Source organism: Erithacus rubecula (genome assembly GCF_903797595.1).
Source record: "Erithacus rubecula genome assembly, chromosome: 3".
Lineage (NCBI taxonomy): Eukaryota > Metazoa > Chordata > Aves > Passeriformes > Muscicapidae > Erithacus > Erithacus rubecula.
Window position 1 is genome coordinate 19002261 of NC_136689.1, and position 24784 is coordinate 19027044.

At 37.8% G+C, this 24784-nt stretch overlaps 1 protein-coding gene across 10 annotated transcripts in view; it reads right to left on the bottom strand.

The window, feature by feature from the left end:
- Positions 1–24784, bottom strand: part of CACNB2 (calcium voltage-gated channel auxiliary subunit beta 2) — a 238149-nt gene that overhangs the window by 32060 nt on the left and 181305 nt on the right. For all 10 annotated transcript variants that reach the window (XM_079301733.1, XM_079301731.1, XM_079301732.1 and 7 more), the window contains 3 exons: positions 7472–7594; positions 3070–3206; positions 1160–1236 (listed from right to left, as the gene is read on the bottom strand). In XM_079301733.1, the coding sequence (XP_079157859.1) occupies positions 1160–1236; positions 3070–3206; positions 7472–7594 (337 nt within the window). The remainder of the gene's footprint in view (positions 1–1159; positions 1237–3069; positions 3207–7471; positions 7595–24784) is intronic.

The window sequence follows — 24784 nt, forward strand, 5'->3', positions numbered from 1 at the left end:
AAACACATCAGTTTAGAGCCATCAGAAAATAAAAGATTAAGGTGTGTTCTATACCTTAGTTATGGACATACATTAGTGAACTGATACAGTATTTTCAAAATAAAAGAGAAGTTAAACTGAGGTGGAATTTTTATAAACAAACTACAATTGTAATAAAGTTGGCTGTTACTAATAAATCCCTGTTTTCATAAGACAGATATATTTTACAATTAATTGAACAAAATGAAGCCATTACCAAAACATGATTTAATTTCTCTGTCTCCCTTTTAAATGACCAAGTAAATACTTTAAAATCTTCAGGCTCATTTAAAGATACTTGCTCTGTAGACCAGACTCCACATAAATTAATATGATTGGAAGATCCATGTCTTTGCCCTAATATACAAGGCACTAGTAACACTCATCAATATTTTCTGTTTTCAGATATTTACAATGTACATGAGAAGACAAAGCATCCAGCAACACAGCAGCTGAATTCAATAGAAAAAATTTTGTGATCTTCTGTTGTGCTTTTTTTATGGAGTTAATGCCAGCATCCTCCACCAACTTGCAATGTATTTGTTTCACATCACTTGAATCCAACCTAACTAAATTTAAATCTGTATGTTGATGGTCTAAATACAAAACAGTATTTCTGAAAAATTTGTCAAAGGCAAAAAATGTCCAGTATCCTAGAATTACGTGAAGCACATCCTGATGATCAGAATTGTGAAACTAAATGTTCCTGATGTTTTAAAATAATGCCTTTCTTGATGCTCCTGCAGAAACCTCTCAGGAACTTCTATTCTTATTGCTGCTTTTTCTCTGGTACAAGGTAGTATTTATTGTTAAATAGGAGTGCCCAGGCCAGACCAAACTTTCCACTATCCTATGTAATGTAGTCTCACAGATCTATGATGCCTTTGCTACAAAACTCTGTGGTAAAAGCAAAGAGGGAATTTTGGGCATTAACAGCCCTATCATTGCCTGAACTTGCTGGCATTGACTCCTTTACTTCAAACCACCCCAAACCAGCCTTATCTGGTAACACATCACACGGGTTTTACCTATGAAGAATGGGGAATAATGTACCCTAATGTACCCTAATGGCTACAGGTACATGAATTTTAACAAATTAGGTTAATGAGTCTCTTTACCAAAGGGTTCACAACCTACTCACCAGATGATGGAGGCGTCGATTTTCTGGAACTAGGAACGATGTCACCCAAACTGGATGAAGAGTTTCCTCCTGATTTACTGGAGTAACGTAATAAATTAGTTTGCAGGTCTATAGCTTTCTCAATCTTTAATCTAGTTTATCTATTATCTGCCTTCTAAATGAGGTACTAGCTGTGAGACAAAGAGTATATACAAATATGTATATAAATATATACATATATATATATACATACAAATGTACATCTCACACAAATAGCACGAACATTTTGAGACATGAGGAACTGCAAACATCAATCATACTTCTGTGCTGCTGTGCAATTCATTCTGTTGCTCTCACTTCCTCATGATCTTAATACAATTCAGTAAGTAATATGACTACTGGTATATATTAATTAATATTAATACTCATTAATAAGAAAAATTCTTAGACCAATTAACATGTCTCTTTCTTTAGCTGTTACTGATAAATTCCTAATGAAGATGAGACTGTGTCTATAATCTTTTCAATTTAATTAACATACAAATTCTTTTGCTTTCTCAATACAATATAGCACTTAAGAAAAAAAGTGTCTCGAACAAAGTTAAAGCAGTCTAAGGTTTTGTCAAGTTCTGCTTTGTGAAAACCTATCCAATTTGTGAAAAGGAAACTACAGTTCTAGTCCTTTTTTATTTCAGTTACCACAATGAGAAAAGTTCTGGAAAGAATGTAAGTAAAGTTATTTCACTCTTCAAATAATTCATGTGATAGTACTAGTTTCCACTTTCTCTATTTAAAATATTAAAAAGCAGTGAGTTAATGTATTTGTAGTGTAGGACAACTCTCCAGTGAGAATTTCTGGAGAATGGATTTGGAAAGGAACCGAATCACTGGGACAGATCTGGCTGTCCCGAAAGTGTCACTAGAGGAATAAGGAATCCAGCATCCTTCTGCTAAGGGCAGCACACTCATGGGAAAGGCATTTCACAGCTGGTGAATGCAGCTGAGCACTGCACAATCAGTGTCCTACTCCAGACATGCTCTACAAACACTGCTGCCCTTCCTACAGGGATAGGAAAGCATTTCTGGCTTCCTGAATGGTTCCTAGCTTAATTCCAGGTTCATTCCACTCAAATATGCTGGGAATATTTGTTCCCTTTACACTCAAAGGGAAACAAGTGACATTTGCTTCTACAGGTGTTACTATGAAACTACTTTATTAAGATTTCTACAGTAAAGGTGACATTATTCTATCTTGTTGTATTGTTCAAAATATCTGGAAACAATCCTTTTTCTTATGCAATGATGGCTGCAGTCAATGATAACGAATGACTTGACATGAAACTTCCATCATAAAATGTAGTGCTCTTAAAAGTTGCATTTGTAGTCAATGAATTTGACAAGACTGTTTGTTCCCTATGAGCTAACTAACAGGCACTAACTAACTGGCCTTGGCTTACAAGTAAATTCATCTTAACTTTTTCTGCAATTTCTAAAATGAGCTTTAAGTGTGTTTGGAAAGAGGAAGATCATCCTAACAAGTAAAAAATGTGACAGACTTTAGATAAATCAATTTTAAGTTGAAAATTTTACTAGCACATAGTAAATGTACTTACTGCAATTATTTATTTTATGAAAGAAAAGAACAAAACTATGTCAGTTGTAGGCCACCACAGATCACCAATATAAATGTCCACTTTTTATTCCAAATAGCAATGACACTAATCAGCTTATGAATTAACAATATAATGTATGAAATAATGTTATATAATAAATGATATAATTATATATTAATTCCTCAATTGATTAAAAAAGTTCGTAGCTGTTATTACAATAATTAAGTATATACATGACTTATGAATATGATACACAGCATCAATTTTCAAGTTGTGTCACAGCCAATGTTGCTATTATTAATGATTTCTTGTTATTACCTGGAGTAGAATTTTCCTTGTTTTGCCTTTTGTTCATGCTGCAGCCTCATGTTTTCGAGTTTGACTGGGCTTGGTATGAATCCTATTTCACAGCCTTCTTTTACCAATCGTCCTATCCACCAGTCATTATTAAATTTCTACAGATTAAAAAAAAAAGAAAAAAGTAACATATTAAGAAATTACTGCATCTGGGACAACTTTGTTGTTAACTTTAACTTGCAGCTATGCTACTTTTTGTAATTCTTCCCTGCAATTAATCACTGTGCTATGTTATTATGGCAATGAAGAATTGTGGTAATATTCAGAAATACGTCAAAATAATTATTCTTTTCAAATTATTAAAATCTGCAGTCCTTAGGTGGAAACCTTCCTGCAAAGACTTCATGTTTCTCCCTGGTTTTGATTTCTACCCATTTCACTATCTTTATTTTTTCTTGCTTCTCTTCATATACATGAGAGCTATTTATCTTCTCCCCTCACAGTTCTTGGTGGACACCAGAAACTTAGGATCTTCTCTCACCTACTGCTGCAATTTTTGCAGCTCTGTAATAATCTATTTTTCTTACTCCATTTTATTCAGTTCTCTATTTAAATTTAAAAATACTGCTTCTCAAATTCCCCCACATCTCACTAAAATCTTCTATAATATGACTGAATTTGGCTGCTTATATACACCCTACTTCAGATAGCTCATGTGATCTGCATCTTAAACTTACTATGATAGATCCACAAGGAATGGTTATCTTTGGATAACTAAAAAAACCTAACAGTTACATAAGTCCGCCAGATAGCCCAATTAACTGAATTTCAGCTCTGTTAAATATGAGATATTGACAACTCTAATTCAACACTTTTTTTTCATACACCCCTCCCCCCAACATGTGTGGGAGAGGTTGGTTGTTTTGCAGGTGTCTATACTGCAGTTCTATTTGCTTTTTCCATTCTTATTTATTCACCATTTTTGAAGGAGAATAGGTCACTCATGTATGGGCCCCATGCACAATAGCTTTGGTGTTTCTACCATCAAATAAGAATTTTGGGTAATTTGGAATATTTATGAAACTTTAAGAGAACATCTGAATGCAAAGAAAGTAGCTTTTTTTAAATCTGAAGCTATTAATGTAGATATCATAGTGCATATTTAATTGTACAATAAGAAGTTTTAAAAAGTGTACAGTTAGGAATAAAACATGTAAAATGTGTGGGCTCCTGTAAAAAGAAATTAATTTTACCATCACTGGTGGATCACTGATACACAACCTAAATTGCAGTATTATCTTTCACTTTGGCAACTACAGAAATCTTGTGACGCTTGAGAGCAACTGTAAGATATTCCAGCTAACAAAAATGAGAGATTAAAATAAACACACTTTTAAGCTTATAAAACACAAGGAGATCTAAAAAATTCATCCAATGGGATGTCTTTATGAGTAAGAATGCCATCATTTCATGGGGAGCTACTCTGGAATAGCAGTTTCTCAAGGCTGTACTAGACTAAAATGTATTATTAAAATTATAACCTTTCATTACAAAAGGCTAACTAAATCATTAACTTGGTAAAAGGAAAAGATACAATTAAAAACCACCATTACATTAAAATCTGAACAGTCACTATTTTTGTCCTACAGTACAACAGATTACCATGCAACAATATTAATTTTATTAGAAGCAACAGAAATTCTAAATCCATAGGAATTTCTTCTTCATAAAGAAATAAAAGCAAGTATGTGAAATGCACTTCTGCAAGGTCTCAAAGATGAATTTTGTGCCAGTATATGAAGAGTATAAGATACTTTTTTAAGAGAATAATACAACACGTAATACTTTAATTTTTTTTTTTTTTCTTAATCTTGGTAGAGAGGTGTCCAGCTCTCAAGGTGCTGGCTGCATTGAGTGATTCTTTGTAATTTACCTGTGTTTGGAGTGCCAAAAGAAATGAAAAAATTAATTAAACACAGAGCCAAATGACAACCATACATTAAAGTCCCAGAAGATTCATAAGTTACTATGATGTGGCAGTTTCTTTTTGCAGGAAGGAATCTGTCATCATCATGTGTACTGAGTTTTAATGAATTTAACCTAATAATGAAGATAAATTTCCCTCATACTCAATCACTGCAGTACTTTTCATCACTCCCATGTACATTTTGAGGTTTTACTTGTTTGAGCCCCCTCAGCAGCACGAATCAGTGAACAGCCCTTGCAGATGAGGACAGCAGTGGTCCAGTATGGCATCATTAAGTAGGCAGAAGCTAATGAATACTAATGTAGCTTTCTTTATTTCAAACAACAAGTTAGGTATGGAATATATTAACAACAGTGCATTTTATAGTCAAAAGTGGAGTTTTTTTAAATCTGCATAAATAATTAAAGTTTGGATGATTCAGTTCCCCCAGCATTAACTGTAGGGATTATTATTAACAAAAGTATTATTATTATTATTATTCTTATATTAACTGTAGGGAGCACCTCTGTATCTGGTGGGGTACAGAGCCCTGGAGGACAAGCTGAGCATGGCACAGAAGATGGAGGGGGAGGACCTGGCTGTGCAGGGAAAAGCTGGGCCTGGAGCAGCCTCTGAAAGAGCTTCAACCCACACAGACACAATAGCTGCTGCCAAATGTAGGGCAAGAGTCTAAATCCAAGTTTGATCCCTTGTGGATCCTTTCCCATCTCGCCATTCCAGCAGTGCCTGGTCCCAGGCTCTTTTCCCAATCCATCTCTGGACTAGCACCTGCAGACAATCACCTCTCCTTGGCAGCATACAGAGAAAACCAGGTTTTGAAAGGCAATCAGCACAGAATGCCTATTCTATTACACTCGGGTATGCAAGAAGGTTTTGATCTATTACTCCACCTCCCAGTGCTACATGGAGCCACAATGTAAGAACTCAGCTGAGCTAAGCTTCCTTTCAAGGCATTTTGGAGATACGAAAAAGTTCAGGAGACTTTTCTTTCCAGATTCTCTCCTACATCTCGGACATACATCTGAGACTCAGTTGTGCTGTGAAGAAAAATGCATTAACTTTTGACAGAAGACTGCTAACCCTGCGTGTCTGGTTTATATGGAAACAGGGGAAACACTTGATGCAAAGCCTGAGATTACCACTTCATTTGATGTGCAGATGGAAGAGATGACTACACAAAACCATTTGATCTAACCAAACTGAGCCATATTTTCCAGTGCTTCAAGACTCACTGGGAAGGCTGATGGTTTTCTCTTGCCAGGACTCTGTGCCTGCTCATCTCTTCTTTTGTCACAAGAACAGAACAGAGTAATTCTTTCACACTATCATCACGCAGAAAGTATATTTCCTTCACCATATACAATCTGAATCAAAATTATTCTTTTTTTGTGTCTTTAATATGAAAAATTATGATCATTATCCAAGGCTGTTTCTTGTGTTTCTTTAGTCTGTCCATCTGCATTTCTATCTGTGTATTAGGACTGGTCCATTCTTCCCCAAAGCACCTGCACTAGCAGAATCATTGTGCCTCATCAGTCATAACTTCTAAAGGGATTTTTTGATAGTCTAAAATGAGGCAAAGACATAATTTTAAAAGCATGACCAGGTTGCTCTTAGCCTTAAAGTAACTTTCTATCTCTTTTCGTATGATTTTCCATATTCAGATGGGCCATTTTTAGACAAACCACAATGGAATATGACCAAAAGCTCGGAAACCTTTTAAAATGAAGGAGTCATTCAAAAGGGGGCACAGGCTAGAGAGGAGGCCCAGCTTGTGAAAAGTTACCAAGTTATGTGTTTGGGAGTATCTTGCAAGGAGCAAAGAAAGGAAATTACTTTAGGTGTTTGAAATTGTACAAATTTAAAATTGTCAAAACCAAACTACAGGAACGGAAAGCCAATGCAGCAAAGTTCATCTACTGAAAGCTGCAATTATCTTGAAAGATCATTCCAGTTCTCCAGCATGTAACTGCTAACTAAATACTGTCTGTGCTGGGGAAGTAGCTTCAGTCAAAAAACAGGAGACCTGAGGATTTTGGGGTTAACTGAGAAGCAGTCACACAACTAAAAGAGAAGCAACCCTCAGCTGCTGAATCACAACAAACCCTCACAGTACCAGATTAGAAAAAACCCAGAAATATTTCATCTTTGACTAGTCAGACACAGGCATTTAAACCTATAAATATGTGATTTTTACTAGAGAAGAAAAGTACTTGCTTTCAGAACTTCATTAATTTGATTGCAAGAAATTTGTGCCATTGCTTCTACAAGAATAGCATTTAAAAGAACATTCAATTCCTTATACACTCTTAGCTTCTTTAGCATTTGTAAAGTGCTTTGGCAATGTGAAGTGTTATCAACATTGCAAGATAGTAGCACTATTACTCAAGTATTCCCTTAAAGAGTGATTCACTTACTCCTCTGGTTTTTACTTACTTCTTTAACATGAAGAAAATCTTTAGCCTCAAATGAGATGGCCATGCCTGGGACTGGAACATCATCTTCATGAGCTGCACTGTACCCAACATTAGTCCGAACTGCAAATGCAACTGGTTTTGACTGCAAAATAAAAGATGAACATGATAAAAGATTTTTCTTGTAAACACATATATACATACAGACGGGAGGTGATTTCAGTATGTTATGCTCTTAAAATCCTCAAAATTACAAAGAATCTCAATACATCCAGGCAAAACCATCCATAATGATGACTAGTTTTTACTGATATTGCCTATTAATATTGGCACATTTCACAGAATACAGATTTTTAGTACAGATTTTGAGGTAAATCAAACCAGTAATTAGAAATCACAATCCATTTGGAAATTCATATAATAATGTCAGCTTGCAGTTCTGCTGCAAGTTCTGTTTGGGGGCTGCCATGAGAGGTAGGTTTTCAAGAACTACAAAACCTAAGTTCCAAGGACCATGGGGCTGCAAAAGGCATTGCAAGGGGAGCATGGCACTGCACCAACATTGCTCCTTCCATACCACTCTTACCTGGGCACTCACTTGCTGGTCACCTCATGACCATTCTGAGGCTGCTACAAGTGTAGAACCTCACAGCCTCAGCTCTCAAGAACTTTTTGGGGAAATTGCAGATTTGGAGAAGAGGTGCTGGCAGTTGCCAGTGACCCCTAAGCAAGTCATGTCACTGCACTCTGAGAGCAGTGCAAGGTGCCTTGAGATCATCAGCCACAGAGAGATGTTCATTCCCCTAATTCTTTCTTATGCTGCTAGCTGACATCAGTGAGTTAGAGGACTTTCCCAAGTTTTGTTTTCAAGAAATAGTTGCCAGAAGAGTCACACAGAAGCTCCACACCTACACAGCTTCTCCTAACCAGCACCACCAGTGCTGAGCACCTCTCTGCACAGGTATGGTAATAGAAGGTGCTATCCAGCTCTGCCCCGACTACAGCTACTAAGGGCTTGCTCTTCTCAAAGGTACAACCATTTTATAGCAGAACATTTCTTCTGCTTTATTCTAGGCTAAACAACAGCTTGAGCTTGCTCTCCCCACAGAGATTATCACACAGTATTCCTATGACCCACCACTGTTCTACCCCAGGCTAAACCTTTAGCCCATTTTGTCATAACCAGATAAACAGTTAAAAGGGCATCCTGATATGATTATGTATTCATGGCTACATTTCTGAAACTGGGCATTTATGAGAACAATCACTGAAAACTAAAATTTAGTGATTTCTGTACACCAATTTAAAAAATCTTGCAGTGTTGATACAATGGGAATGTCCACTTTCTAATAGCTCAAATTCATATCTTAGTGATCTTCTCTATAATTTTCTCAATGTTAATTCCACTGTTACCCTACATAAAAGATATCAAACCATTACAGAACTAGTCATGCCGCAAAAAAAAGGAGTAATACAGGCACTGGATTCAGTGATACCATGAATCTTCCTCAAAAAGAAAAGATACCCTCAATTAGTGAGTTTAAATCCTCATATAAAACCTCAAAATCTTCCTGAATGTAAAATTAGACTAACAGAGTTGATGCTTCTATGCTATTACTAATTTCAAAACTCAAAATACAGATATGAATAAGCATTGAATTGTCAAATCTACGCAATAATTACCATCAGATAGTAATAATCAATAAATCATTCCCTATTATTAAGAATGTTCATTTTGTAAGGTGCAATGACCTGTCACTGTAGAAATATATCTCAAAACAGGAATGGATCTATTAAGGAACAATCTGTGCCAAACACCTATAGGAGGGATAGTATGCTTGCTTATCCATTCTCGCATTGCACAGGATATTTGCTATAACCTCTAGCAAATATAAAAAATTTACTTAACCACTGTGACTTACTCCTAAAAGTAACAGTGGATGAAAGACTTTAGGTTGACTAAAGACTTTAAAATCTCGACAGCATTGCAACAGACATCTCCAGGAAGTTAATGCCCTTGACATACTTCTTAGAAGTGATCTAAAATTTCCTGTTAGAAGACAACACCTGACTAACCAAGAAAAAAAGATGGAAGCTACTCCAGAACTATTTTAACATGAAAGAAAAGTAGCAGGTGAAAGTTCTCTGTCATTTTCTGCCATCGAAAAAAAAAAAAAAAAAAAAAAAAGAGTAAAACTCTGAGCAGAAAAACAAAGCAGAACATTGAGTTACAGATACTCACAGAAATGGTATGCCCCATTTTAGATACTTGTCACACTGGTAGAAAGGGAGACTAAATTATCATGGGATTAGACTACAATAATTCATCTAATTGAATATTAAAACCTAATTAATTTATAGAAGTTAAATGTTAGCCTTTTTACATAAATAAATAATTCTGAAAGTTTCATAGCACTATCAAATTAAGTACTTTTCCTGAACTACATTGTCTTGAACTAAAAAAGCCCAGTTGTTATGTAATTATGGTCTTATGTAAAAAAAAAAAAAAAATGACACATGCATATGTATGTTTGAAAATGTATCTAGCATTTGCTTACATATCCTGCAGTTCTAAAATAAGACTGGGTCAAAACAGTTAAGCACTTGCTGCTCATTCTCTAAATCTCCATGAAAATGGGATGGCAGTTTAGCACACAGTTAATCCACAGGCTGGACTACATGGACAGATGCTCCCAGATGTTAAGCAGTTTAATATGTCATGTCTCTCCAGAGAATCAAAGTAGCCTTCAAAATGAACACTTCCATCTTGCTTTTCTTATTTTCTCCTGTAAAAGTATAACATTCAACCAGCTGAATAAACCCACAAGGAGAACAATCAGACCATTACCACCATCTATACCATGAAGGCAGCAGGGAATACACTCTGGAGTGAGGTTCTTCATTAATCAATTTCAGCTTCTGATACAAACTCAGAATATAAATCAACAAAATCTTATTCAAAAACTGTTTAACCACTTTTGGTTTTATTCTTTTGGTAATGGACATAAATTGAAGTGTGTCTAGAACAACCTTACTCAATTTTCTCTTTTTCTATCTGGATTTCATCTTTTCCTTTATAAATTATATTTACTTTACACATCTTCATACCAGTCCTCATTATTAATTTAATACTATTTACAGTATTATTATACTTCTTGTATTTCCTTATGCCTTGCTTAAGCGTATTGAATGTAATCATGAACATTTGCACATTGTATCTATCTTGGTCAATTTGTCAGTTTAAACAAGTTTGCACCCGCTTGGTGGAATTTGTATTCAAGAAATATTTCACTCAATAAAAGAGAAAAATAATGCAATCTGTTCTCTAGTAATGTACTTAAAACAAGACTGGACCTTTCTTTTCCTATAACTAATTTCAGATTTTTCATGCTGTGCAATAAACCCAGTGGAGGCAGCCCCTGGGGATCCCAGCCAAGAAGGCAAATTTTTCACCATGGAATTGGCTCACAGAACAGGTCATCTCCCTCATGGCCACTAATTTTGGAATTGTTGCTTGATAGTCAAAGTATCACTATTTTGCATTCACTACTAGGATGTAGAAAAACTGATGAAAACATTCTCCAATGTTTGTCTACACTTGGGCTTGATCTAGGATCTCAGATCCATCTCATTTCCTACTCTGTTACATAATTCCCACTTACTCTGTTACATCATTCACACAGTAGAGGCATCTCTGTATTTCTACCGTTTAAATGAAATCAGAATGCACCTCTATGAAGGTTATGCCAGCCAAGACAAGAACTGACTCAGAAAACTATTATGGTTACCATTTTGACAAAATGCTTGTCAAAGCTGGTGTCTGTGTTAAAGTTCAGAAAATGTGTCTCAAAGCAAGGTCACTCCCTCCCTATTTCTACAAAAAGCTACCAATCCTTCGTCCTATCCACTCTTCACACATGCATGCAACCTTATCCTGAAAGTAAGGAATTATTCCTCTCTTGGATAATGGACACAATGGGTGCCTCTCAAACCACTAACAAGTTTGCACACATAAAAATTTTAAAAGTCACACCATTTCTTTCACCTGAAGAAAGGTGATTGCTACTACTGAACTTTTCACTGGTAGTCTCAGTGGGGAGCAGATATGACAGATGATGACATGTGTTCAGCACTGTTTTCACAGAGTAGCCCTGTACACAGTATTTGTGCCATCAACAATATTAATACTCCATGTAGGACAAAGATCAATAGCACTGTGATGGCCTAATGACTGCTATCTTGAAAACATCTCACTTTATTTTGCCCTGCTAATGGCATAGAGTCAAATATACAAAGCAGAAGCAGTTCAAAACCTCTGTTTTACAGAATTACATTATTTTTATTACTATTATAAAGAATTTACATTATGAAACCTATACTGTCACAAAACCAGCTTGAGAATGTAAATGCAAAAATAATAAAAAAACCTCTCTATTTTACCTTTTTTTTACTTTGTACATTAGTTTATGCGCCTGTTACACAAAAAAGAAAAATCAAAGCCACCTGAGAACACAAACAATTTACAGGAAATTTTTGTCCTAAGTGTTGATTATTGATGGAGCCTCATGACAGATAAGAAATCATCCAGTCTCCAACAATAGCATCTGCTCAGCAATGTCATTGCTAAGGAAGCAATGACAATTCATGAATGTCCCAACAGAAAATCAGGAGCATGTACAGCTGCTGTCACTAAAAGCAGTGATCAAAAATATGACTTCCCAGCAAAGATCAGGCTTTCTTTTACAGGTGGATGTACCAAACAAGCCTGGTAGGAAGCCAAAACCACAGAATAAGTGAGGTAGGAAGGAGTATCTGGTGTCTCTCAGCCCAACCCCTGCCAAAACAGGTCTGTTTCATCAGGCTGGTCAGGGCTGCATCCCAGTGACTCTAAAACACCTCCAAGGACAGAACTACATAACCTCTTTGTGTATCTTGCTCCAGTATTTGACCACCATGGTTGTGAAAAAAGCATACAGGAACTATGATTCTCTCACGTATCAATGAGTGAGGAACATAGAAATCCACAATGGAGAACAAATACTTAGTTTTATGGTCCAGTAAAAGCAAAATGAAGTGCTTTTATAAGTAGAATTTATCAATTACCAGTTTTAATTATAAGTGGTCTAAAAAGAGGGTTTGTGCTGTTTTCAGGACTTCCAATGAAGTGAAGGAACTGAGAAGTACAGTGTGAGAACAAAACACAGTACAACTGTAGTTAATAAGTACCAGCCTAAGTACAGTGGTACAATGACATCCAAACTCTTCTGAATTCTAATGGATAGCACAGATCCCTTCAGAAGAATCTGGGGGAGAAGTAGTTAAACACAAAATTATTTGATCTGAGTACATTTTCCCATCCCAGTTTCCAAAATTAGGGCAACGTGAACTATGTGCAGCAGTACCAGTGCTTGCTCTGCTACTTTACAAAGGGTTGGCTCATGAATTCTTGTGGAGGACACGTCACAGCTGTGGCTCTCTGGTGCCTTCTGCAAGAGCAGCCAGCAAGGACTGGTGCCCATCGCGCGAGGCCCCTGCGCCATCAGCCCCTGCTTGACTTCACACAGGCTGCAAGGGCTGCTGCACTGAAACTCAGCTGCTAAAGCTTAACTGTGACTTTCCTTAGGATAGAGGCCCATTGGAGAAACTTTCTGAGGAAACCTTTGAATCCTTCCAGTTCCTTGGAATCCCTCCTGCAGCAACGCCTGTTGTCAATGTTGAAGAGAAGGGAAAATTTAACACAGTTGGTACAAAAGAGAGACTGCCAGATCCACTTCTTCTTAACAATAGGTAGATTTCAGAGAATTTTTTTTGTCCTCTAGTACTCTCAAGAGATACTTTTGTTACTATTTTAGCTCATCTTCACACACAGCTTGAAAGTCATGTTTCTTACTTCCTTTTGCGAAATCGTATTTTAATAGAGTCACCAATGTCGGTTGACATTCAGCTCAGGAGGCAGCAAAGACTGAAATAGCTGTACTGACGCACACCAAGCTTTCTCATATGAGCAGGATCTTTTTTTATTAGACCATAATACCAAAACTCGACGGTGGCCATGTGTTGTCTGCATGCAAGTGTGCCAGAAAGGTGGCTCTTCCATACCACCCACTTGGGGAGTAAACAGGAACCGCTGGAAAGCGGCACAGCTGAAAAAGTCTGTTTGTGCTTACTGAAAACATGCTTAATCTGGCAGCAAAAGCCAACACATGAAAACTGTCATTTGCAATAAAAATAAAGTGCTGGGATTTCAAGTTCTTTTTTCAATGCCACAATGAGGACGTTTTATGCTTGTGAGACATCTTAAGCTTATGAGACAGCATTTTAGCAGATCTTAGCTTTTTGGCTAAACTGAGGTTCACACAGAGAAAAGATTTGCAATAACATTTTCAGGCTCTTCACAAACAAAAATTTTCCAGGAAAAGTAAAATTCTGTGATACAGCAAGCTAAAGTAAACACTAAATAAATCAGCAATGCAATGGTTAAAAATGTAGACTCTATTACCAAAATCACTTTAAAACATGCTGCTTGGCTTTAATTGTTTCTTGATTCAATAGTATTCATGCAAGATTTTTTGCTGGTTTCAATATTTAAGTAAATCTACACTTCATTTATTCAATTGGATCAGAAAGTCTCTACAACTGCAAGAGCCAAAGATTAATGTTGGTTAAAATGTTTCACTTTTACATGATATTTTAAGCATGTTTTTATAAGAAACTATGCTGTAAAATTCTTTCTTTATTCAAAACATGCCTTTTGTAGCTAGACTGCTCTTTTTCCAGGAATTATATGGCTATATGTTCCAAGGATGATATTTTAGAGTCTGAAAAGCCAAATGTTCTATTATATTTTAGAGTCTGAAAAGCCAAATGTTCTATTAGCTCTTAACTCATACGCTGAACTAAAACTGAGAAGTTATGTGAGGATATGATAAACACTACAGCTGCCTCAAGGCTCCCACCCCTTCCAAATGATTACATTTTATGGCCATAGCTTATGTCATCTTATGCCTCACCTGAGTATCTATTGTTCAGAGGTTTGTTTGTAGGTCTTGCACTATCTGAGATACTTCTCATTTTTAAATTAAAATGGCATCTATACTGCAAATCCCCCTGACAGATTAGATACGGATTACATAAACACAGAGCACATATTCCCAGCCATTCAAAGCTGTGGTAAATGAGCATTTGTTGAACTTGAAAGCTTACCAAAGTTAAACATCCCAGACACAGGAAATGTGAAAATGAGGCTACCTTTCTCTTAGGGGAATGGTGGTGGTATCTTTGACTTAGCCCTCACTGTGTATAGTATTATTGTTCAACCATGAACTTCACAATAATACATTTTCTCCCACCTCAGCACTATAGAATCACAGAAGCATTAAGGCTGGAGAAGACCTCCCAGACCACTGAGCTCAACATTTCACCAAACACCATCTTGTCAACTAAACCACAGCATTAAGTGGTGCCATGTTTACTCATTTCTTGAACACTTCTAGGACTGGGGACTCCACCACCTCCTTGAGTAGCCCATTCCAATGCCTGAGCATTCTTTCAGTTAAAAAAATTCCTCCTGATGTCCAACCTGAACCTCCCCTGCCATTTCCTCTTGTCCTGTCCCTGGTTGACTGGAAGAAGAGACCAACCTCCTGCCAGGTGGTTGTAGAGAGCAATACACTCTGTATCTTACTTGCATACATGAAGGCCTTTTCTTGCAAAAAAACCCCAAGAATGTGTGAAACACAAAGAGCTCTCCATAGCATCCAAGAACCTTTCGATGTATTCATTTTTGCCATCAAATACCCAGTTCAAAAAGAGGAAAAGCAAGTGGACTCTAAGGAAATATCTCTGTCTTTTTAAAATGTCATGAACATTTTGCCTGTCTTTATCATCCAAGCAGGGAGCCAATGCACCAATCCCATGAAAAAAAGGAGAAGCAAAATAATCAACAACTACTTGGAAAATATAATCAGACTATACAGTAAAGACTGTAGCTTCATGTATCTGCACAGGAAGGCTAAGATAGCACAAAACACTTAGAACATGTCATTTTCTACCTTTGGAGCACTTGACATTGTATACACAATTTGTATGTTTTTCTATTTAATTACGTATATATGTGCAGTTTTCTGTTTAATTAAAACAAACAACAAAAGGATCACCCCAGAAATGTCTTTCTAGTGCCACAATGACATTTTCAAACACCATCACTATGACTGAAATCTTTATATCCATTGCCAAAAACTCCCTGCAACTTCCAGCACAGAATTAACAGACTGCAAATGGTTTAATATTCTGTAAGATGCAGAGCACTAGAGCCAAGGCACACTTTGGCTCTGCTGTTCAAATATTTGCTGGAAGCAGAACAACTGTGAGATTTGGGAGCTAGAGCTTTTCAAAGCAAAGCTAATGCGAAATACAGTTTTATCTAAAAGTTTTCTTTTTATTTAAAAAAAACCAACAACCCAAAGTTTACATTAAACTGATACAAAACATATAAACTATTAGGAAAAATATAATAATTTTGGCAGAATAACACACATAAGTGAAATAAATTCTACATCAACAACTTCATCTATTAAAATTCTCCTGTATCTTGTATCTCTTGTGTGTTGTAATTCTCCTTTTGTGCTTTGGGCAAAAGGGCAATTCTTGACTCCTCAGGCTGGCCACCACTGTGCCTGTGGACATTTGGCAGAGCAGTGAGCACTAGCCCCTTCCCCTTCTCTTTGAACAGAAGAGCTCCCAGGAGGCTCAGCACCAGCACAGCTGCTGCTGCACTGCAGTTGTCCTGCCCTAGTACAGGAGGAACCATGGCCTTGTTTATATGTTCTAGGGATGCCTTTCTGCCAGAAAAAAAAACCTACAAAGATGTAGAATTAAGCTAGAGAAGCACTAGGGCTTCTTCCTGACATAAGCCAAGAATCAAGGAAGAACCGTGCAGAGGAGAAGCCAACAAAAGAACAGCCAGAAGCCAGGTTTTGGGCCATTTTGTGTCTGACCTGTGTCAAACACAGTCCATCATCAACACCTAAAGATTTGTGGGAGCTCTCATCTTGCCCCTGTCCAAAACCAGCATCTCACACTAACAAGCTAAAAAAAAGAATTACTTCTCTTTAATATTTCCTAATATACTTATTTACATTAATATTTCCTGATATTCTTATTTACTTTTCCTTGAGACATCTAATTTGTATTCCTTGCTCAGAGCACAAGATAAAACGTTTCCTGGTGGGTGTATGAGATGCAAGAGTGAAGTGCTGTGATGATGATATCCTTACAGAATACATTATGCAGCTGGTGTACAGCTAGTCATCTAGCCAGCAGATGAAACATTAGCTGGCAATAAACCTTACTCTTATTATAGCCATAGAACTGCTAAGGTTTAATTCCAGGCTGGATGCAGCAAGAGTTATTATAAAAATATGAAAAAAATGGCACCAAATTGTAACAATTTTCTCTTTGTAAGAAAAGAGACATGGCATCAAAATGCAAAGTGGCAGTAAGAATTCTAATTTGGGTTTCTAGACTTTTTAAATTTACTGTACTTTCCTTGGCTGAGTGGATTGAATTTCTGTGGGTATGCAAAGGCATAACTCCTCAGGCTGAACCAAAGCTAGTGGAGCAGCCTGTGCTCAGTCTGACCAGGAAATCAACCCTATATGACATAGCTGCCAATGTGCACACAGCTGTGCTCTCCACACCCAACAGGTAGTACACACACGACTGTTTTATCCTTAAGCAGCTGCCATTTACACTCTCAGCATCATGCAAGATTTGACATGTCTACACCTGTTGCTGCACCAGATTCTCCTGTGAAGTAGCTGCCACTGGCATGAGAATCAGCCCTTCTCCTATTCAACTCCCAAGGTGTCTTTCCTTTATTTTATAGGGTCTAGTTTATACCAGAAAAAAAAAAAAAAAAAAAGTTTTTTTCTCATTGCTACATACTGTAGAGGGAAAAGCACCCAGAGGAGGATGAGGACACTCAGCAGGAGATCACTTCTTTCCCCAGCTGGCCCATCAGTCTCCCCTTGTCTCTTTCTCCTGATCTTCTCCTCAAAGTCCCTATCCCTATAAAGAGGTGGTGCACGCCTGGATCTGGTGGGGCAGTTGTGTGCATGCCAGCAAGCTTCAACACACTCTGCACTGTTTTTTACATGCAATGCAAAACATTAATGGACACCAAAGATCATTTCCTAATAAGCAACTAAAACTCTGCATACTTTTAAAGCTTCTAAAAGAACAATTTAAAAATCCTGTATCTTTCCTGTAGTATCAAAATTATATAAAATCCATGGCTATACTCCAAGGAGATCTGTAATCTGTTCTGAATTGCTGGTTGTCAACCAGAAGCTTGTAAATGGCTTTATGGCATAACCTATGTGCACAAAGTGACACCAGGAATACAAAAAAAAAAAAAAAAAACAGATGGTGGACTTCTGCTCTTTTTTTGCTTTAATTTATTTAATTAATAGCCATATTTTGTTTCCATATTTACTTAAAGAAATTAAGAAACTTGGGTGAAGCTTAAGGGCAGAATACTGAACTGCAATAATGTTAAATGTTTTGTTTTTTGGGAATAAAAACTTTTTGCAAGATGTGGAGAATGGAAAAACAAAATACAATAAAAACCATGTGTTATTGCTTAAATTACACATTTTAATCTTGTTTTAAATTTGTATTTTATTCCAAAGAAATACTCTTCTTTGCTAGCATGAAGAACTTCTAAAATTGGTTGACTGATACCAAAGTCAAAATTTCTAGTATGTGTTTTCATGGCTGTGTCATTTTTTGGGTCAGGCACTGGAAGATAAAGGCATGTTTTACTTGTTTTCTTCTAAAATGAATCTTTTTCTGCAGTATGAGAATAAAAAATACTTACAATGAATAAATATAAACACTATATTAACTTCACACAGCTTTAAATTTTTTTATATTACTTAATTGCAACATTATCTGAAATTTTCAAATATTCACTGCAAAATAATTTATTTGATAGTGTTCAATATTGTGATGAGTTTATAAAGACTTATTTCACATGAAAAAATACAGATAGTCACTTAATTAATCAGCATCCAGTTAAAAACTGAAGACAAATATCTGTTTAGGTATCAATAAACAATTCACACAAACTTCTTTTTGTCACTTTGTGTTCTCAAAAATATGGTAACTAAATGAAGTGGAAGTCCACTGGATAACAAAATTATGCCTTAACAGAGCTGTGTTATAACTGCATAATCAGAATTTACATAAAGAAGATAACATTTCCTATCCAGAGATAGGAGAAAAAATATGTTGTCTAGCACAACAAATAAACAGGCCTTCTCTGAAGTTCAAAATGCACTGCAAGATACACCAATGAAATTCTCTTGATTTAAGGATAAAATCAGGAAAAAAGCCAAAACAAACAACTCAAGGAAGGGGCATGAAAGAGACACATTATAAGCAATCAAGCCTGAGAAAGATGATAAGGGTTTTATTTGAATAATTACCAATCACCTAGAGTTCACTGTCCTAATGGCATACTTAAACTACATAGACATTGATCAAGAATGGAATCAAACAGGATAACATCTTTGAGTGCATTAGAAACCACAAGCAGAGAAAACAAAATAAAAGGTTTGTTTCTTATCAGTTGGTAGAAACTTTAAAACATGCAAGTAGAACAAAGCAAGTGATCAGATTTATTCAGATCACATTTATATAAGTTTATTTTTTAAAGAAGGAAGGAAGGAAGGAAGGAAGGAAGGAGGGAAGGAGGGAAGGAGGGAAGGAGGGAAGGAAGGAAGGAAGGAAGGAAGGAAGGAAGGAAGGAAGGAAGGAAGGAAGGAAGGAAGGAAGAAGGAAGGGAAGGAAGGAAGGAAGGAAGGAAGGAAGGAGAGGAAGGAAGGAAGGAAGGAAGGAAAGGAAGGAAGGAAGGAAGGAAGGAAGGAAGGAAGGAAGGAAGGAAGGAAGGAAGGAGGAAGGAAGGAAGGAAGGAAGGAAGGAGGAAGGAAGGACGGAAGGAAGGAAGGAAGGAAGGAAGGAAGGAAGGAAGGAAGGAAGGAAGGAAGGAAGGAAGGAAGGAAGGAAGGAAGGAAGGAAGGGAGGAAGGAAGGAAGGAGGAAGGAGGAAGGAAGGGGAAGGAAGGAAGGAAGGAAGGAGGAAGGAAGGAAGGAAGGAAGGAAGGAAAGGAAGGAAGGAAGGAAGGAAGGAAGGAAGGAAGGAAGGAAGGAAGGAAGGAAGGAAGGACGGAAGGAAGGAAGGGAAGGAAGGAAGGAAGGAAGGAAGGAAGGAAAGGAAGGAATGGAAGGAAGGAAGGAAGGAAGGAAGGAAGGACGGAAGGAAGGAAGGAAAGGAAGGAAGGAAGGAAGGAAGGAAGGAAGGAAAGGAAGGAAGGAAGGAAGGAGGGAAGGAAGGAAGGACAGGAAGGAAGGAAGGAAGGAAGGAAGGAAGGAAGGAAGGCAGGAAGGAAGGAAGGAAGGCAGGAAAGGAAGGAAGGAAGGAAGGAAGGAAGGAGGAAGGAAGGAAGGGAAGGAAAGGAAGGAGGAAGGAAGGAAGGAAGGAAGGAGGAAGGAGGAAGGAAAGGAAAGAAGAAGGAGGAAGGAAGGAAGGAAGGAAGGAAGGGAAGGAAGGAAGGAAGGAAGGAAGGAAGGAAGGAAGGAAGGAAGGAAGGAAGGAAGGAAGGGAGGAAGGAAGGAGGAAGGAAGGAAGGAAGGAATGAAGGAAGGGAAGGAAGGAAGGAAGGAAGGAATAGGAAGGAAGGAAGGAAGGAAGGAAGGAAGGAAGGAAGGAAGGAAGGAAGGAAGGAAGGAAGGAAGGAAGGAAGGAAGGAAGGAAGGAAGGAAGGAAGGAAGGAAGGAAGGAAGGAAGGAAGGAAGGACCACAGGGCAATGGACAACAGAACTTCACATTCAGAAAATATTCAAATTCTCTCTCAGTTTCACTGCTTCCACTCAGTCAAACACATCCTGTGCATCATGGAGTCAAGAGCACAGTAAATCTTCTCTCTTCAATATCTCATAATACCGTTTTCTATTAAGTGAGGTATTTTTAATTAACCATTTTTTATCTATCTTTAGTCCCCAAAGCAAGAAGCTCCATATACATTTATTTTGGATTAGTTATTTACCCTTTTCTGTTACTCAATTAACTTCTCATGTTTTCATTAATCTTGCCTCTAAGCACTATATATAAAAATTCATACAAACATCCACTGTCATCTCATAGTGATGTAGGAACAGAGAAAAGCATAAACATATAAAGACTAGACAGAGAGTGACAGAAGAAAAGATTTATTTTTCTTGGATCCTAAAAGAGACAAGGTAGGGTTTATTTCAACTGAACAAGCTACTTAGCTGTTGGGCAGAAAGCAAGCCTTAAAGACTACTCAGGGAGAAGCCACCTTTAGTAGTGTCTGGTCAGTCCAGGCAGCAACTTACTGAGACACAGAAAGTGCAGGAAAGTGGCCCATAAAGCCCTCCTAGATCCCTCACAGGATCTAAGGGGACTGCCTGTATTCCTAGGGAAGAGAAAGAAAGCAAGCTGACTACAATGATGGCAGGTGAGTTAAATAAACACAAAAAGACAGAAACAAAGTGGGAACTGTGTCAGGAAATGGAAGCTCAAAGGAGCTAGAAAAAGAGCAAAATCATTCTGGATTGCTGAGCCCAAATAACATTACCAAGAAGTTAACATCAGTATTCAGGCTTGCCCCCAGCCAAACCTCAAAACCTAAGGCACAGAAAGAAAAGCATGAGGTATCAGCTACTACTAGGCTGGTCCCAACCCTAAAGCTACTAGGCAGTGCAGTACCTTCAACACCCACATTCTCAAGAAACAGGCAGGGGAAAGGCCAAGAGAAGTGGAAAGGGTGGCACTTCAGAGGGCATTTTGTTCAGGATTATTTGCTGCAGGGAAGATAACACAGAGGGTCAGGTGATGATGACTTGGCCTCCATAGGCCAGACAGGGAAGTGTTAGAATTCACTCATAAAAAGGTTTTTACAGCCGCCAGAAATGTGACATTTAAAACACCCTGGAGACTGAAAAAAACTGTTACAGAGGAAAAATTAATAAATAAAAAGGCGAAGAAGAGAAAAGGAGTGAGACAGCCTAAGCTGTGAAAGAGTGTGTTAGAAGAGAAATTGGTAGGATGCTGTCTTGATGTCACTTGGAGCAGCAGCTGATTGAGTTTGCTGAGCCACTGAAGCAGCCCCAGCACATGAGCTGCTACTGCCCTGCATCTCAGCACTGCTGAGGGAGAAAATTGGTAGAAAGAGATAATGGTAGATCTAGTCTTTAGCTTTACCTCTGACATGATTACTACACAGCTCTTCCCAGCTAGCAAAAACACGGCAGCCAGCAAAGTAAGGACAGAGGCTATTGCTCAAAATTTATTTTAAAATTAATTTCCTTGCCTCCTTATTCATCTGTGCTTTTCCCCATTGCCTTCAACTGCTGTGCCAAGCAACAAAGGCAGGCCACAAGCATATCCAAAGTGCAAAAACTGTTCATGCTCTATGTCACTTGGCAGTCCTTCTTGCTAAAATGTGTGTATGATAGACCCAGGGACCACACAGAGAAAGAAAAATCTGGAAAGCCATCAAAATCTTAAAAAAAACCTAGTGTCACAGCAAAATGCAGCTTCCAAAGTAGCTGAGGCATTTTGATGGAGAACTGCCTGGACTCAGTTAGACATTTCTGTCATGCCACCATCCACCAGGGCCACAGCACTGCAGCCAGGTGGCATCAAACAAAGGAACCCAGGCAGACACAGCCCCAAATGGCAGGGCTGGCCCTGGCTACACTGCCAGGACAGAAGCAGTGACCTGCTGCTCAGGCAGCAAGTCTGTCACCCTGTATATTGATTTGGGGGATTTTGTTGCATAACACTAAAAAGAAAGAAATAATTGTAAAAAAAAATCACTATATCTTTTCCAGCTGTTCACATTTTTGTCATCGGAGATGCAAAACAAACACCAATGAACTTTTCACATCAGTTACAATTGTAAATTAATTTTATGCAACAAGTCAAAGGCAAAAGTTATAAACAGAGTTTATACTTTTTTTTACTGTTCCATTCAGTATAATGTGTTCTGACCATGTAACTTAATGTTCTCATAAATCCCACGAAGCCCAAACCCTTCTGATTTACCAGAACCAGTGTTATTTGCTCACAGCTTTTCTTTGTGGGTTTTTTTTTTGGGGGGGGGGTTTGGGTTTTTTGTCTTTTCCTGCACATGATCAAATTGGCCATTTCTTATTTCAGAAATTACAACAGGGTGTTTGTTTTCAATGGATTTTGCATTGTACTTTTCTTTGCTCTGACTTTGAGAATCACTGAAACTATGGGAAAGCAGTAAACCAAAGGAAAAGTGTGAGACTTACACTGGGTGCCCACAACTGTGCTCTGGTGGTCATCCAAGCAGCCTTCCCACACACCATAACCTCTGCACCCACAAAATTTTCAGTCTTTTACTTTATCATTCAATAGAGGGAGTAAAAGTCTAGTACTAATAGCAAGCACTCTTGAATTTTGTGATGATAGGTGAGCAGATAAAAGCAAACGTGTAAACAGTGCAAGCAAAACAAAAATGTCACGCTTTGCAGTCAACGAAAAAGGCAAAGTCACGCAAGACCAGCACTTAACAGGAGCACTGGGAAACTTTGTGCTAGTCCAGTAACACAACAGCTTAGACAAAGAGGAGTTCAGTATTAAAAAAAGATCTGGAATCTATAAAGTACGTTTTTCATCCTAAATATCAAATTCAGTTAAACATTAAACTCACAACAGGTAACATAAAGACATTCTGTGACAAAGCTGTGTTCTTTCAAGCCACCTACGAGAATGTTTTTCTGCCCTGTTTCAAACAGTGAAGAGCTCACTGCCTTTCACTGGCTTAGTACATTATACCAGATTGGAACTGTTAACATCAGCACTGACCAATGAATTCCTTGGGAAGCAGAAGCCATGGCTGACCCAGTAACCCCTGAGAAGCTTAGGAAAAGCTTTTAAAAACACAGCGACAGGCACCCAGAAGATCCTTTATCATAAATACTGTGTCTTCTCTGGAAAGAGAAAATCCTACCACCCCAGTGAAAAGTCCTTGGAAGACACATCCTCCTTCCCTGGGTGGGATATTTAGTTAGGCTGCTGAGAGAGGCACCATCCCATGGGATGCAGAAAGGCATGGAACAGAGGGAGGGGACTTTAATTCCTGGGAAAAAGCTTCATGAGGTCAGGACATTACTGCTGATCCAGCCAAGAAAAGGGATGTAACTGTTCCCTTGAAAATGAAAAGGGAAGAGGCAAACAACATGAAACCTTTAACCTTTTTGTTCACCATATCAAAGTGGTCAACCAAAGGGCAATGGTAGCTGACTAGCTTTCATTTCTGATAACCTCAAAACCATTAGATTCCATGGCCATGCCGTTTCTCTCCCATCAGCATTTAATGAACTGTTTCAAGTATTGTGAATATTTTACCTTTCATTTTTTTTTTTTCAAATTATAAATGAACTTGTTTATTAGATCATAGGGGCATAGATCTGTTTCTTTTTTTTCCCCATCTTCATCTTACACATAAGTAATCGGTTAAATGAAATCCATGATAAAAATGTCTGATTTTAAGGAAAAAAAATCAGCTCATTATTAAAAAATACCACTTGCACCCAGTGTTGGGAATAGAAAAAGGCCAAAAGGCCAGAAAAGTAAATTCCCTTGTTAAGCAGACCTAGCATTTCTGTAAATGGGCAATGCATATGAAGGAAAGGACTAAAAGGTTCTTAGGCTTAGAAATTGCTACCCTTTCCTTTACATACAGAGAGAAATGAGAACATTCACAAGTAATTCAAGTGTTTTGAGATACACAATAAAGGGTATACTTTGAACACACAAAATAACAATATCTTAACATTACAGTATTCAATTTTTATTTTTTTTTAACATATGCAACAAAAGATGTGCAATTTTTCTGCCACCTTTACAGGCAACATACAATGGAGGATAACTGTGCTCCCAGCCAGAGGACGGAAATGTAGGTGGCAATGAAGACATGCCAGTTCAGATCTGCCACTCCTATAAACTTCACTAGTTCTTGTGCTTGAAAAGAATACTGTAGCCCTTAACCCAGAATATCTTCCCTCTTTCCACCAGGACATCCAGGATCTCTCCATCTTTAACTACAGGCATTCTCTTGGCCCTCACTGACCTTTTTGCAGTTTAGAAAGGTTTCCAACAGGCTCCTAACCCCATTCCTCCAAGTTAGTGCAAAGCTGCCTCCAAAACCTCTGTTGCTTCCCTTGCTAACAGGCTGTAGAGGGAAAAATCATGATCCCTCCGCACTGTTCAGCTTCAG